The sequence below is a fragment of the Pristiophorus japonicus genome, unplaced genomic scaffold, assembly GCF_044704955.1.
Source record: "Pristiophorus japonicus isolate sPriJap1 unplaced genomic scaffold, sPriJap1.hap1 HAP1_SCAFFOLD_29, whole genome shotgun sequence".
Taxonomy (NCBI): domain Eukaryota; kingdom Metazoa; phylum Chordata; class Chondrichthyes; family Pristiophoridae; genus Pristiophorus; species Pristiophorus japonicus.
The window spans coordinates 6,749,939-6,766,968 of record NW_027252668.1 but is presented as its reverse complement, the minus strand read 5'-3'; the positions used below and the strand labels follow the sequence as shown (position 1 = coordinate 6,766,968).

The 17,030-nt window shown below is 47.3% G+C and overlaps 1 protein-coding gene across 5 annotated transcripts in view; it reads left to right on the top strand.

The window, feature by feature from the left end:
* LOC139248262 (zinc finger protein 551-like) overlaps positions 1 to 8,446 on the top strand; it is a 362,606-nt gene extending 354,160 nt beyond the window's left edge. For 2 of the 5 annotated variants that reach the window (XM_070872035.1, XM_070872033.1), the window contains one exon: positions 5,134 to 8,446. In XM_070872035.1, coding sequence (XP_070728136.1) covers positions 5,241 to 6,110 — 870 coding nt within the window. In that variant the 5' untranslated portion in view covers positions 5,134 to 5,240 and the 3' untranslated portion in view covers positions 6,111 to 8,446. Of the gene's footprint in view, positions 1 to 1,102; positions 1,283 to 4,114; positions 4,175 to 5,133 lie in introns of those variants that run through there. The other 3 variants (XM_070872034.1, XM_070872037.1, XM_070872038.1) reach the window with 3 other exon arrangements.
* Positions 8,447 to 17,030: the final 8,584 nt, after the last annotated feature.

Here is a 17,030-nt window from a genome sequence, read left to right as displayed (position 1 = left end):
AACCTATTATGTTCTTAGCCTTGGTTAGGGGCTGGGTATAAGAAATAGGAGCATTCAATAAGATCATGGCTGATCTGATCTTGGCCTCAATTCCACTTCCCTGCTCTCTCCCCATTACCCTTGACTCCCCTATCCTTTAAAAATCAGTCCATCTCCAACTTAAATATATTCAATTACTCACCCTCCACTGCTCTCTGGGGTAGAGAATTTCAAAGATCACGAACCTCTGAGAGAAGAAATTCCTCCTCAATTCCGTTTTAAATGGGCGACCTCTTATTCTCAGATGGTGCCACCTAGTTCTAGATTTCCCCACAAGTGGAAACGGAGATCAGAGGGGGAACTAAAGACATGATAAGGAAGTAGTTAAACAATTATTTGGATGCAAGTAATACTGCACGGTATGTTAGTAACAAGTAATTGTAATTAACTAACCCATCAAAATTAGCAAATACAATTACAAAGATCAGAACATTTCAAAGGCGATCACATGCAGTATATTTGGAGTTCTACTAACTGCATTCAAAAATGGTTAAACAATACAGAAAATAGCAGATTTCCAGTCTTCAGTAAGATAGTTCTTTCGAGGGTTGGTTGAAAGGAATGTCAAATGAGTGTAAAGTGAGACACTCCGGTTCAGTCCATGACACCCACAAACCGTATACTCAAACGAAAGAAGCTTGGGATTTGATGTGGTAAAAGATGAACTGCGTGAGAAGTGAAATAATCTCGAGGAAGAAAAGGCCCAAAATGGAAGGGAAGAGAACATTAATTAGTCTCCTCTTATTATGGCGAAATCAAATATTCAACACACGGTGTTTGAAACAAGCTGATTTATTTAATATTTATAATCAATCTCCACCACGGTTATAGGGGTTATTAAGAGCAGTCGAAACAAAGTCTAACTGCCAGAATGAACATGATTCAGTGCCCAATGCAATCACAGTAAATCCGATTCCATTCACTAACAGGATCTTCCGATGGCGGCGTATTTACCCAGCATTCCCGGCACGGAGAATGTGCTGAACTCACACTACAGGATCCCAGTGCGCAAGCGTGGGACCTGGCTTTGTGTAGGGCATGCGCGGTGCGTGTAATGGCGGAACGGACTCAGTGAGAATCTGTTCTGTACAAGCGGCCATTTTCAGCGTGGCAGAGGGGAGTAATGGACCATCGGGTAGTCGGGAAGGCTTCATAAACAATTGGTGCCCGTCGGAAGCCCGGAATAACAACCTGAATATCGGCGATTGCAGCTTCGAGGCTTTCTCCCGGTCACAGGCCCAAGGTAATGGCGGCCATCTTTGCACAGGAAGGCAAGTTCGGTGGTTCGCCATCTTGCTTCAGTGAGCAACCAAACACATGCGCGGCCATCTTGGTGCAGGAGCAATGTGAAATGCGTTAGTGTCTTTCCAACCGGTCCTCGTGGTGAAAGCAACAACTTAGTTATTTTATTCTCACTCTGGACACCTCGGAATTCTTACCCTCTCTCCTAAAGGCGCTGCTCAGTGCTAAGCTTACAGTTTACATGCCAGACAATTGTAACAGGAAAGCCCCAGAGCGGTACACTCCCAGGGTTAGAATCCCCATGTACAGTCTCAGGGTTGGAATACCCGTGAACAGTCCCAGGGTTATTATCTCAGAAGAACATAACATAAGAAAGAGGAGCAGGAGTAGGTCATTTGGGCCCTGGAGCCGGCTCTGCCATTCAATAAAATCATGGCTGATCTGATCATGGACTCACTTCCACTTCTCTGTCCCCTCCCCATAACCTTTACTCCCTTATTGCTCAAAAATCTGTCTATCTCCACCTTAAATATATTCAATGACCCAGCCTCCTCAGCTCTCTGGGGCAGAGAATTTCATAGATTTGCAACCGTCAGAGAAGAAATTTCTCATCTCAGTTTTAAATGGGCAGCCCCTTATTCTGAGACTATGGCCCTAGTTTTAGTTTCCCCAATGAGTGGAAATATCCTTCTGCATCCACCTTGTTGAGTCTCCTCATTATCTTATGTTTCAATAAGATCATCTCTTATTCTTCTGAACTCCAATGAGTAGAGGCCCAACCTACTCAACCTATCTTCATAAATTAACACCCTCATCTCCGGAATCAACCTAGTGAACCTTCTCTGAACAGCCTCCAGTGCAAGTATATCCTTCCTTAAATATGGAGATCAAAACTGCATGCAGTACTCCAGCTGTGGCCTCACCAACACCCTATACAGTTGTAGCAGGACTTCTCTGCTTTTTACTCTATCCCCCTTGCAATAAAGGCCAACATTCCACTTGCCTTCCTGATTACTTGCTGAACCTGCATACTAACTTTTTGTGTTTCATGTACGAGGACCCCCAGGTCTCCTGCAGCAGGTTGCAATTTTTCTCCAATTTAATTATAATTTGCTTTTCTATTTTTTTGTGCCAAAGTGGATAACCTCACATTTTCCCACATTATACTCCATCTGCCAAATTTTTGACCACTCACTTAGCCTGTCTATAACCCTTTGCAGATTTTTTGTGTCCTCACAATTTTCTTTCCCATCCATCTTTGTATCATCAGCAAACGTGGCTACATTACACTCGGTCCCTTCATCCAAGTCATTAATATAGATTGTAAGTAGTTGAGGACTCAGCACTGATCCCTGCGGCACCCCACTAGTCACTACTTGCCACCGGAAAATGACCCTTTTATCCTGACTCTATTTTCTGTTAGTTCGCCAATCCTCTATCCATGCTCATATATTACCCCCAACCCCGTGAGCTCTTATGTGGCACCTTATTGAACGCCTTCTGGAAATCCAACTAAACAACATCCACTGGTTTCCCCTTATCCACCTTGCTCATTACATCCTGAAAGATCTCCAGCAAATTTGTCAAACATGATTTTCCTTTCATAAAACTATGCTGAGTCTGCTTGATTGAATTGTGCTTTTCCACCTGTCCCGCTGCTGCTTCCTTAATAATGGAGTACAGTCCCAAAGCTGCAATCCCCATGTATCATCCCAGGGTTGAAATCCCATGTACAGTCCTAGGTTTAGAATCCCCATGTACAGTCCCAGGGTTCATAGAATAATATAAATATACAGCAGAAAGGAGACCATTTCAGCCCATCGTGTCCATGCCTGCCGACAAAGAGCTATCTAGCCAAATCTGCCCTTCCAGTTCTTGGTCCTGGGTTTGAATCCCCATGTACACTCCCAGGATTAGAATCCCCATGTAGACTCCCAGGGTTAGAATCCCCATGTACAATCCCAGGGTAAGAATCCCCATGTACAGTCTCAGGTTTAGAATCCCCATGTACAATCCCAGGGTTCAAATCTCCATGTACACTCCCAGGGTTAGAATCCCCATGTACAGTCCCAGGGTTAGAATCCCCATGTACAGTCCCAGGGTTAGAATCCTCATGTACAGTCCCACGGTTTAGAATCCCCAGATACAGTCCCAGAGTTAGAATCCCCATGTACAGTCCCAGGGTTAGAATCCCCATGTACAGTCCTAGGGTTAGAATCCTCATGTACAGTCCCACGGTTTAGAATCCCCAGATACAGTCCCAGGGTTTAGAATCCCCATGTACAGTCCCAGCATTGGAATCGTGTGACTGTACAGAGAAAAATTGAGGCCTTGAATCTGAGTTGAGAAACAATCATAGAAACATGATTCAATTTGTATACGAAACTATTTGAAATCAAATCAAATGAATTGTTGCATATCATATATCATAATTTCTTTTGCGCCAAATGGGAAAGAAGTGATGTGTGGGCTGTGCAGGCGTGTGCCTGATTATACAGCGTGTCCCTGGCTCTCTACTCCAAATGCGCTTCATTAGGTTCACAGTCTGATTGACACTTCTAACTGACTGGATGGACCTCGCCCTTTAAACCCCATCAGAGAAATAAACATTTATAAAACACTGGTTAGGCCTCAGCTCGAGTATTGTGTTCAATTCTGAGCTCCAAACTTTGGAATAATGCCAAGCTTTTAGAGAGGTTGCAGAAGGAATGGTCCCAGGGATGAACAACTTCAGTGTTGTGGAGAACTGGAGAAGGTTTTCTCCGGAGAGCAGTAAAGGGTAACAGGAGTTTTGATAAGGGATGTACAAAATCATGAACAATTTTGTTTCCAGTGGCATTATTGTAGGTAACCAGAGGAGTCAGAGTTCCGATGATTGGCAAAAGAACCCGAGGTGAGATGTTGGATCGTTTGTTACCCAGCGAGTTGTTATCATCTAGAATGCACTGTCTGAAAGAGTGGTGGAAGCAGATTGAATAGTAACTTTCAAAACGGAATTGGATAAAAACTTGAAGGGAAAAATATACCAAGCAAAGGGGGAAGAGCCATTGAACAGCTCCACAAAAGAGCCAGCATTGACACGATGGGCCAAATGGCCATCTTCTGTGCTGTACCACTCCCCGATAATGGCAGATGATCTTACCCAGAGTGCTCCATGTGTGGAAATATGCCCTATCTCCATCAGCAGGGGGGCAGCGTGTTGGTGCAGGAAGGGCTGGTCTCCGGAGAGCGCTTTCCTGAGACTGAGCGGAGCGAGCGGAGCCTCAGCAACACCGAGTGCGGCTCTCAAGCCCCGGGTAACACCAAGTGCGGCTCTCAGGCCCCAGACAACACCGAGTGCGGCTCTCGGGCAACACCGAGTGCGGCTCTTGGGCCCTGAGTCAGAGCCGCCAGGCCCGGCACCAGCAAACCCCAGGGAGAGTGCCACCCCCACACCAGTAAGACAACAACTTGCATTTATGCAGCAGGCCCAGCAATTCCCAGTCGCTCTATCAGGGAGGGCGCTGGATGTGGAAGTCTCTCCCTGACCTCCTGTGTGGGTCTGTTTGTTGCATCAGTTTGAGTTGGAGCGGGGAGGAGGGAGAAGCTGCTGGGTTTCACCCCCAGTACTTCTGGGCCCAGTGGGACCAACAATTTCCCATGTGGGACTGTCATGGGAGGTGGGTTCCCTTCCCTGATGGACAATCATGACCCAGATGTGTTTTTACGACAAACTGGCAGCTCTCGTGGTCACTTTTTTCTCTTGCCGGCCCCACAAATGACCAGATTCATTAAGCTCAATTTCACAACCTGCCTTTGTGTTTTTGTGGTTCTCTCTCACTCACTTTTTCCTCTTTGAAATTCACTTTACAGGGTGTTAAAAGGGGAGGATTTGTAGACTGGAAGCTCAAACCTAAGATCACCTCAAGATCTGACAGTCACTCGATACATTGGGACCGGAATATTATCAGCTTTTGACCATGGAAGCAGAAGACATCGTTCACAGTGGGGAGAAACGGTACACGTGCTCTGTGTGTGGACAAGGCTTCAGCCGATCATCCAAACTGGAGAGACACAAGCGCAGTCACACTGGGGAGAAACCATGTAAATGTGGGGACTGTGGGAAACGATTCAACTACCCGTCCCAGCTGAAAATACATTGGCGAGTTCACACTGGGGAGAGGCCGTTCACCTGCTCCGACTGTGGGACGGGATTCAATCGGTCATCCCATCTGCTGAGACACCAGCGAATTCACACTGGGGATCGGCCGTTCACCTGCTCAGAGTGTGGGAAGGGATTCACTCAGTCATCCAGCCTGCTGCTACACCAGCGAGTGCACACCGGGGAGAGGCCTTTCACCTGCTCTGAATGTGGGAAGGGATTCACTACATCACCCAACCTGCTGACACACCAGCACACTCACACTGGAGAGAGGCCGTTCGTCTGCTCTGAGTGTGGGAAGGGATTCACGACATCATCCTACCTGGTGACACACCAGCGAGTTCACACTGGGGAGAGGCCGTTCATCTGCTCTGAGTGTGGGAAGGGATTCACTCAGTCATCCAACCTGCTGACACACCAGCAAGTTCACACTGGGGAGAGGCCGTTCACTTGCTCCGACTGTGGGAAGGGATTCACTCAGTCATCCAACCTGCTGATACACCAGCAAGTTCACACTGGGGAGAGGCCATTCCCCTGCTCTGACTGTGGGAAGGGATTCACTCGTTCATCCAACCTGCTGAGACACCAGCGAGTTCACACTGGGGAGAGGCCATTCCCCTGCTCCGACTGTGGGAAGCGATTCAGTCGGTCATCCCACTTGCTGAGACACCAGCGAATTCACAAGTGACTGCAGTGGTTGGATTCTGCTAATCACATCCGGGACTGAATCGTGTTCATTCTGACAATTGGGGTTTATAACTCCTGTAACTGGACTGGAGTTTAATATTTGATATATCGACACATAAATTAGTGTTGCTTTCAACACATTGCTGTCTTTCCCACCTGAGTGTTTAGCATCACCTGGCTGGAGCTGAGAAAGGACAATCTGGGGGGAGGATCATACAGGGGGGAACAAAACTTCAGCCTGGACACAGTCCTTCAGGGCCACACTAAGATCACCTCATTCTTCTGAACTCCAATGTGTATAGGCTCAACCGATCGTCATAAGTCGAACCCCCTCATCTCCGGAATCAACTCTGGAATCTGCAGCAGTCATGAACAAGGACCTGAGGCTTATTAAAAGACACATATTTCATTACAGACAAGGTTACACTGGGAGAAATGTTCAGTTAGAACATAAGAAACATAAGAAATAGGAGCAGGAGTAAGCCATTTGGCCTCTCGGGCTTGCTCCGCCATTCAATACATCATGACTGATCTGATCATTGACTCAGCTCCACTTCCCTGCACGCTCTCCATAACCCTTTACTCCCTTACCGCTCAAAAATCTGTCTATCTCCGCATTAAATATATTCAAAGACCCAGCCTCCACAGCTCTTTTGGGCAAAGAATTCCATAGATTTACAACCCTGAGAAAAAATTCCTCATCAAACAGTTTTAATTGGGCGACCCCTTATTCTAAGACTATGTCCCCTCATTTAATTTCCCGTATGAGTGGAAATATCCTCTGCATCCACCTTGTCGAGCCCCCTCATAATCTTATGTTTCGATAAGTTCACCTTTCATTCTTCTGAACTACAATGTGTATAGGCCCAACCTACTCAACCTATCTTCATAAGACAACCCCCTCATCTCCAGAATCAACCTAGTGAACCTTCACTGAACAGCCTCCAATGCAAGTATATCCTTCCTTAAATACGGAGACCAAAATACAGAGTCCATTACAGGCAAAATGCCGAGCAAACCAGCAGCACACTGGCACCTTAACAGTGTCTCATCGGTCTGCAGGCTTTTCTTAAATAGATTTCCTGAGTGGATATAAACTTATACCAGGTTTGCAGGCATGGTGCTCTATTCACATATTGGAGGAAGAAGAGATGCTGTGGGGTACATGCTAAGCCCAATAGCTGGAAGTGATTAACAGATTGCGTTTTATGTTTAGTGAACCCGGCCATGTTACCAATACCAGCAAAATCGAAGCCCGTGGAATAACAGGGACAGTGCAGCATGGATATGAAAGTGGCTAAGTGACACAGAGTAGTGGTGAACGGTTGTTTTTCAGACTGGAGGAAGTGGTGTTCCCCAGGGGTCGGTAGTAGGGCCATTGCTTTTTTTGATCTATATTAATGACTTAGACTTGGGTGTACAGGGCACAATTTCCAAATTTGCAGATGACACAAAACTTGGAAGTATAGTGAACAGTGAGGAGCAAAGTGATAGACATCAGAAAGACTTAGGCCTAGACGTTCCACTTTTTTTGCAAGATACCACCCACTTAACGACCATTTTAACACTGAGATGAGGCGTAACACCCAGAAATCGCCCAACTAGCAACAAAATAGAAACTAACGCCCGTGTATCGCTCACTTATCACCCAGCGTTACTTTTGGCATGTAGTTAATGCCGAGAATTAATAATACCGCCCGCCACTTTTTTTTGCCATAAAGATCAGAATGAGTGAAACTAACACCCATAATATCGCTAAGTGTTATTTTCGGCACATCGGCCACATATAACCGAAAATATCGCTCGCCGAAAAACCCGCTGAGAAAAAGTTGCTCTCACCTGAACTAAACCCAGCGGTATGGACGCCATGTTGTAAATCGGAGGCCAGTTCATATAAAATGCTGCTTCAAGTTCTGGGGAGTTTTGATGCACTGTGCAGTTTTGTAAGGTGATTTGAACATCTGAACAAACATCTTATCATACTGTGGACAATTTGAATTTATTTTAGGTGTTTAGTAGGTAAATTTATTGTTTGTGAACAATCGGTATAATACTGATTGTGATTGTAATGGGGCCTGTAATTTCTCAGCCTGTCTTGATGACTACGCACGTGCTGCAGACTAGAGATGGCAGACGGTATATTCAAGAGCAATATGTGCCCAGTCAAAGGGTAGGCACAATGAGGAGGAGGAGGACAAGAACTTACACTCCACGCACTTACAGGAGAAGCGGTCTTATCTGAGACAATGCGCAACAAGGTTATGTGAAATAAAAAGCATTTAATGAGAAAATTTGTATAAAATCATAATTATAACTGTAAAAAAACACCCCACCTCACCCCACAACAAATTGAAGACCTTTATATCATTCATAAAAGTGTCCACATTTCAAACAAAACTTCATAATCAAAGAACACAAATGCAATAAAACAAGGTAACCCCCCTTCCCCCAAACCTCCCAATAAAATAGTAACCACAACATAAAAATACTGTGACCAATACAACTCCTGCGGCCATTCACCTCACTTTCCTTTCCTCCCCGCTTCTCCCCACCTCTACCCCTTCCCCTCCTGACTCCAAGCCACTTGGCTGAGGAGCTTCATTGCTTCATTGGTGGGGGGGGGGGGGGGGCGGGGCGGGGGCGGGTGACGGCAGAACCACTGGTTGGCCGGATACGGGAGAGGATGGTCCCAAGGTGGGAACGTCCTCCGAGCCAGAAGCAAGATCTTCCTCCAGGCTCTCGTGTATTTGGCAATGGGGGTGTGGCACCTTGGGGTGCAGTGCCACGCTCTGGGAGCCCTCTGCCGCCAGTGTTCCTGGCTATCACCTCCAGGGCCTCTGCCATCCGCGCCACGTACTCGGTCATGGTCGAGGACATGTTGGCCAGCTGTTGGGATATGCTCCCCATTGTCTGTAAGATCTGCTGACCTATGTCAATTCTCCTGGACAAGTGAGGTGAATGGCCGCAGGAGTTGTATTGGTCGTGGAGCAGACCTGCTGCATCAAACCAACCTACGTGTGGTCAGTGCCGTCATGGACACACCTCGGCTGCCTTGGGGCAAGGTGCTTGGGCACGCTCCCTCCAAGGTGGAGGAGGGCATGGCAGCAGGAGCACTCGATGTAATCGGTGTCGAATGCATTATGGAGCTTGGCGATGCACGCTCCTCGAAGTCCGCACTGTCATCCGTGGAGAAGGTACCCTGCAGCTCCAGGCGATGATCGGTGCTCCTCAGCACCAAATGGACAATCGTCTGGCGACTCCGGCCCCGGACCCCCAGCTCCTGGGCTCGGCGGTCTTGCATAGGGGCTACGCTGCTGGCTGAGATACAAAAAATAAATGAGATTATTATAGGAGAAGGGGGTGTTAGGGTCACAAGGTGATTCCAACGCTACACTCAGCATATGCACGACAAGCACCACCGCTATCAAAATCATCACCGCCATCACATTTCATGACCATGACCAAATTCTACATTGCAATGATTCTCAGAGGCCATCATTATTTATGTAACACTTTTATCAATCATCTATCATATATTATTGGTCGGACATGAGTGGGTGTGCCACCTATTGATTTTACATCACGCAATGGTGTATACTTTACTCATGAGGCATCACATCAGGTTCTGCTGCTGCTTGTGTGGCCGACCCAGGGTGGCTCCCCACTAGTGCCAGCACCCACTCCTCGATGTCAGTGAGCTCGATGATGACTGGTGGTCCCCCACCTGTTTGCCTCTGCTCGGCCCTATTCTTCGAAAGCTTCTTCTGTAAAAGGTAACACCAGCATGATATAGCATGAGATCATTGCATAAGATCATTGCTAGGTACTGTCCGAGATTGATACAATACATAACCGACAGATTTAATCATGAATATTACAAAAATGATCATTATTTACCTGAAGCCGTACACCGTCAATGCAGGATTTGAGTAAAACATTCTCGGTATAAGTGCAAGACATCACATCTGATTTTAATCACTTACAATTCAAATATAAGTAAATGTAAATAAATGCAATACTCTGGCAGATCCGACAAGGTCAGTCCAGTGATTGCGGCATTGGTTATCCTTACGCATCTCGTTCGTCGCCGACATGGCTATGGGCTATGTCGGCCCATATCTTCTGGTAGACTTTTGGGGTGGGCTTCCCACGCACACCCCGGGTCAATTGACCCCAGCATGACTCCACCTCCTGCAGGAGGGAGGCATTTGCCTCGTTGAAGAATCTCCAAGCTCGTTTTCCTCCTCCCAATATCTCCTACCTCACTGCTTTCACCAGCGTCCTCAGTCTTCACAGCGTGCTGTGTTACCTCCTCCATCCCTTCCATTTTAACTATATTTTTTTGCCCCAAAAGCTCTGTGGGAACGTTATTTGAGCTCACAAGTCTTTTTGCTGCTGGTAAATCTCCCTCCTACCTCCCACAACAGCCAAACAACCACACAGCACACCCACACACAGTTTCAGTTCCTCTCCGCATGTATTGATGACCCCGACCTCCTGAAATGCGGGAAATTACCATTGCCATGGCATTGCTATGGAAGCCGACATTTTACGGCAGAAGGTCAAAACATTTACCACTAACGCCCATTTCAGATCGCTTGCGGTAATGTCCATTTTATAAAATGGAAAGTTGGGGTTTTGAAAATGGGCGATAATCAAAACCCATATTTATTGCCAACGCTGCAAATAACGGCCATTTTTGGGTGATCTGCACAAAAGTGGAAAGTCTAGCCCAGAGACAGGCTGGTGGAAATGTGGCAGATGAAATTTATCGTAGAAAAGTTCAAAAGTGATACATTTTGGTAGGAAGAAAGAGGAGAGGAAATATAAACCAAAGGGTACAATTTTAAAGGGGTGCGTGAACAGAGAGACCCAGGAGTATATGTGAACCAATCGCTGAAGGTGGCAGCGCAGGTTGAGAAAGCAGTTAGAAAGGCTTACGGGATCCTAGGCTTCATGAATAGAAGTATAGAGTACAGAAGTGTGGATATTATGATGAACCTGCGTAAAATACTAGTTCAGCCTCAACTGGAGTATTGTGTCCAATTCAGGGTGCCGCATTTTAATAAGTATGTGATGGCCTTCGAGAGGGTGCAGAAAAGATTTACGAGAATGATTCCAGGGATGAGGGACTTCAGTTATGTGAATAGTCTGGAGTACATAAGAACATAAGAATTAGGAACAGGAGTCGGCCATCTAGCCCCTCGAGCCTGCTCTGCCATTCAACAAGATCATGGCTGATCTGGCCGTGGACTCAGCTCCACTTACCCGCCCACTCCCCGTAACCCTTAATTCCCTTATTGGTTAAAAATCTATCTATCTGTGATTTGAATACATTCAATGAGCTAGCCTCAACTGCTTCCTTGGGCAGAGAATTCCACAGATTCACAACCCTCTGGGAGAAGAAATTCCCTCTCAACTCCGCTTTAAATTGGCTCCCCCGTATTTTGAGGCTGTGTCCCCTAGTTCTAGTCTCCCTGACCAGTGGAAACAACCTCTCTGCCTCGATCTTGTCTATCCCTTTCATTATCTTAAATGTTTCTATATGATCACCCCTCATCCTTTTGAACTCCAACGAGTAAAGACCCAGTCTACTCAATCTATCATCATAAGGTAACCCCCTCATCTCCGGAATCAGCCTCATGAATTGTCTCTGTACCCCCTCCAAAGCTAGTATATCCTTCCTTAAGGTGACCAAAACTGCACGCAGTACTCCAGGTGCGGCCTCACCAATACCCTCTACAGTTGCAGCAGGATCTCCCTGCTTTTGTACTCCATCCCTCTCGCAATGAAGGCCAAACATTCCATTCGCCTTCCTGATTACCTGCTGCACCTGCAAACTAACCTTTTGGGATTCATGCACAAGGACATCATCACGCCCGGCAACCAAATTTTAATTTGATTTTACGTTTTAAAGTTTAATTTGTTTTAATTGCCGGTGCTTTTAGTGTCCCCCTCCCCTTTTATAGGGGGCACTTGGAAAAATGTGATTTTAGCACCCAAAAAAAAAGAAAAACAAAAAAAAACACAAAAAAGGAAAAAAAAGGGCCTTGTAAATGTCTGCTGTGTCATCCAGGGCGGGTGGCATGGTTTAATGTTTTTTTATTTTACAGATAAACTCAAAAGAGTTTCATGCATTAGGACCCCCAGGTCCCTCTGCACCGCAGCATGTTGTAATTTCTCCCCATTCAAATAATATTCCCTTTACTGTTTTTTTTTCCCAAGGTGGATGACCTCACACTTTCTGACATTGTATTCCATCTGCCAAACCTTAGCCCATTCGCAGACTCAATCACGGGAATTTGATAAGTACCAGAAAGAGAGAAATCTGAAGGGCTACGGGGAAAGAGCAGGGGAGTGGGACTAGATGAAGCTCTTGCAGAGAGCCGACATGGACTAGATGGGCCAAATGGCCTTCCATGCTGTAACCAGTCACTGATTCTAAGATGGCGAAAAACCTGTTACCCAGGATGCTACATCTTCCGGGCACTAGGATCCAGTAGGGAATGGAGACCTTGAAGCCCCGCCCACTCTCTGTTCCTGCACCAAGATGGCCATGCATGCTCCCAGATCCCGCCCTGTGCAAGATGGCGGCCAGTGACACCGCTCACCCGGGCCTGTCACCACAGCCTGTGAGCTCTAATACGGGGCCTGAGTCTGACACCAGGTGTCTACAGACCTTCCCAGCCCAGCCGTGGGTTCAAATCCTGCCCTGCGACCACAATCTCCTCCCGTCTCCCGCAACTGCCTGTCTGACCAAAGTCCGTCTCCACCACCGGCGTATGCTCAGACAGTGAGGGAGATCCGGGCTCGGCCTGGCCCACTGGGGCCACAAGCCCTGCCTGCCGAGCTCAGCCTCACCCACTGGGGGCCAGCAAGCCCTTCCCCTCACACACTCCGATTGGTTGGAGGACCAACTGCTCGGTCGGTCATCCAGCCCCACCCCCGCTCTTCCCATCAGTCGAGAGTTGCCATCAATCAGCCGGGCAGTGTGAGCTGAGCATGTGCGACGGGTGAGAGATGGGCAGGAGGAAGGGAGCAGATTAATAAACCCCGGGGGGGAACGCGGGCTTCACACAGCCCGAGTGCGGGCCCAGGCCCAGCCACCCGAGAAAACACTCCGCATCATCCGCTTTACACACACCCGCTGTAGGCCTCAGGTCCAGAACAAGAAGCTGCAGGTCCGGCGTTTGCCCCGAGTGGGGCCCCCGGCAGCTGCGGGGCTTTCTCCCGGTGACAGGCCCGGGGCAATGGCTGCCATCTTGGTCGGCTCAGGGGGCAGCAGGGCGCATGCGCGCCCCCCTTGGGCAGGGACCAGGAGGAGAGAATGGCCCAGAAATTGCAGTCGGAGACTTCCCGTGGGTGGATGCCTCCGACCTGAAAAATATCTACGGTGGTCCCGGAGGAGCGTGGGATTCCGGTGGGGAGGCCTTCTCTTCCCGCGCTGCGAAGCACGCTCCCGTCCTCCAGGTTCCCACCCAGAAGATGAGGTCACGTGTGACTGCTCAACCAATCAGGTTCAGTATTCTCAATTAATAGCAATGGGAACTCTGTATCTCCGACTTCTCATTCCTATAAATTGAGAAAAAAAACACAATAACACTAAATAAAAAATTAAAAACACACCATAATTAAAATTAATTGAAATCGAAGTTAATAAATATCTTGGAGAAATTTTTTTCCCGAGTTTTTAAAAAGGTTTTTTAAATTATGGTTTAAAATAAATTTAACGTATTGGGCAGGGTTTTTAAAAATAAAGTGTTTTTAAAATTTTATTTTCTAGGTTTTAAGTCTGTTTTAAAATTCTTACTCCTGTAGTTGTAGGCTATGCACCTGCTTTTATCAGGTGCAAGAGGGTTGAGGACATTTGCTGGGCAATATGGGTAATCCCGCCAGCTTGCCTATGCAAATTTCCTCGCTCCTGATGGGCGTTGGATCCCGAGATCGGAAAAGCCGGTTTTCAGCTCATGCGCATTGTGTGCTGAAAACCGGCTTTTGCGATGCCTTCCTGGGTCCGTACACACTCCGTACAGACCCGGGGAGGCGGGAATTTCCAGGTCAATGCTGTGAGTTTCTATCCTGGACTCTCAGTGATGGCTTTTGTAAACTGTTACAGGCTGCGAGAAGGGCAGCATTTACAGACTGCACACTCAAACCCAACATCACATCAAGGTCTGACAGAGTCACTCCATTCATCAGGGCCCTAATATCATCGGCCTTTGAATGTGGAAGGAGAAAAGTTTGTCTGTTCTGTCTGTGGGAAAAAATTTCAAACATCAGTGTGACTGGGGAAGCACCGAGACACACACACACACACCTGAGTGAGAGTGTTCCAGTGCACTGCCTGTGGAAAGAGCTTTAACCGGTTACACAGCCTGAAAAAACATCGCACCATTCACAGTGGGGAGAAACCGTATACATGTTCTGTGTTTGGATGTGGTTTCAACTGATCATCCAACCTGGAGTGACACAACGACAGCCGCAACACGGAGAAACCGTGGAAATATGGGGACTGTGGAAATTCATCGACGCAGTCACACTGGGGAGAGACCGTTCAGTTGCTCTCACTGTCTGAAGACTTCCAAAAAATTATCGTATCTGCAAAACACCAGCAAATTTATAGCTGCTCAGTGTGGGAGGGGATTTTTTCAATCCAACCACACCCTGGCACACCAGCGAGTTCACACTGGCGAATGATCGTTTAGGTGCTCTAACTACGCAAAGACATTTGCTCACTCACCCAACTTACTGAAACACCAGCAAGTTCACACTGGCGAGTGATCGTTTAGGTGCTCTAACTACGCAAAGACATTTGCTCACTCACCCAACTTACTGAAACACCAGCAAGTTCACACCAGGGAAAGGTCATTCACAGGCTCGGTGTTGAGAAGGGATTCAATCGTTCATCTAACCTGCTGACCCACAAACGAGTTCACACTGGGAAAAAGCCGTTCTGCTTGGTGTGTGGGATGAGATTCACTCAGTCATCCAACCTCAGGACACGCCAGCTTGTTCACACTGATAAAAGACCTTTTAAATGTTCTGACTGTGAGAAGAGCTTTAAAAGCACAAAGGATCTGCTGACACACCAGCGAATTCACACTGGGGTGGAGGCCATTCATCTGCCCTGAGTGTGAAAAGGGATTCACTAATTTATCCAACCTGCTGACACACCAGCGAGTTCACAAGTGAGTATAGGGGTTGGATTCTGCTGCTACTGTTGCTGTTGATCATATCTAGGCTTGAACCATGTTCATTCGGCCAGTCGGGGTTTGGTAAAGCTGATGTTAGTAATCCCTATAACTGGGCTGGAGTTTAATCTGTATCAATGTCAAATAAATCAGGTTTGTTTCACATACACTCAGTGTGTCGAGTCCTTGATGTCTCGACAATAGACGAGCTGATTGAGCACTTGTTACAGACTGCATGGAATCCATTTCAGGACTGAGTTCCCACAACTTTTTAAAAGGTGGATTTACAAGATGGCCAAATCTGACAGGACATAAATTTCTATTATATAACAGGGTCCAGTCCAACCATCCAGGGCAGTGAGTCCCTGTAATATTGGATTTTAACCTAAGGGAATTATTCTGATAATCTGTTATTGTCACAAGGCAAATGGCATTGTTCGTTTAACATCAATTGAGTCAAACTCAATGAGCGATCCGATCTCCAAAGCGAAATATCTCCTTAAAGCTGACGGTATCGGCAGTTCTGAAGCTCATTTCTCACTGTGAGGGTGTCAGAATGAGAAGCTTTAACAACAGCCAATGTTTCACAAAGGGAGACCTCACCAGACCAAAGGACATTGGTGGCGTTTAATGGGCTGTTTGTGTCACTGGGCTACAGGAGGCTAATTTTAAACAGAAGAAAAGCTGGTCACAGCAAACAGACAGTTTAACAGCCTGTCCATGGTCCACTCTAACCCCCACCTTCTCTTTCTCTCACTATTTATGGACACTGCTGCAGTAATTGTTCCTCTGACCTTTTCTCCCTTGTCCCTCCTACACCACTAATACACGGCCCAACACAATCTTCCTCCCCGCTACATCCTCACTGTGCTGGAATCCACACCAGTCTCCCCATCTGCTCCTTGTTCTCTCCCTGGATCCTAAAACTACCGAACTCAGTCTGTCCCTCCTGAAGTCTACAGGCTCCAAAACTGAAGCTTGGTGGCTCTCAGTCCCATCTCCTTGATTTAGCTCCACTTCTCTACTCTTTCCCCCTTGGTTGTGTTCTACACTCTGGGCCCTGGGCCTTCCCTGGGGTTTCTCAGTATGAACAGGGGGATGTTTTGAGACAGGGTGTCCTAGCTCTCCTCCCTTTTCCCCCTTGGTTGTGTTCTACACTCTGGGTCCTTGGGCCTTCCCCGGGGATTCTCAGTATGAACAGGCGGGGTGTGTGTTGAGACAGGATGTCCCAGCTCTCCCCTTTATCCCTTGGTTGTGTTCCACACGCTGGGCCCTGGGCCTTCCCCAGGGATTCTCAGTATGAACAGGGGTGGGGGTGTGTGTTGAGACAGGATGTCCCAGCTCTCCACCTTTAAAGGGACAAGGAGAGGACCTGCTGGCTGAATGGCCCTGCTTTATGACATCACTGCAGTGCCCAGCAACCAACCTCCCTGAGCCCTGCTCATTATGGGCTGGGTTTAGCTCAGTGCTGTTACAGGAAGAGAAACAGGAGCAGGATTCGACCCATGTGGAGCCCAGGATTAATGGGGAGAGGTACAGGATCAATGTATACCTTATTGAGTGAGAAATGTTATTGTCCAGGACACTCCCTGTCCCTCAGTATCTGTGGTCCCGGGAGTGACTGATGGGTTTGTGTTAACTTCTGTAGGTGAATCTTTGTGCTCATTGAGGTGATGGATGTCAGTGCCGGGGAACAGGACATTTTATTAGAACATAAGAATTAGGAGCAG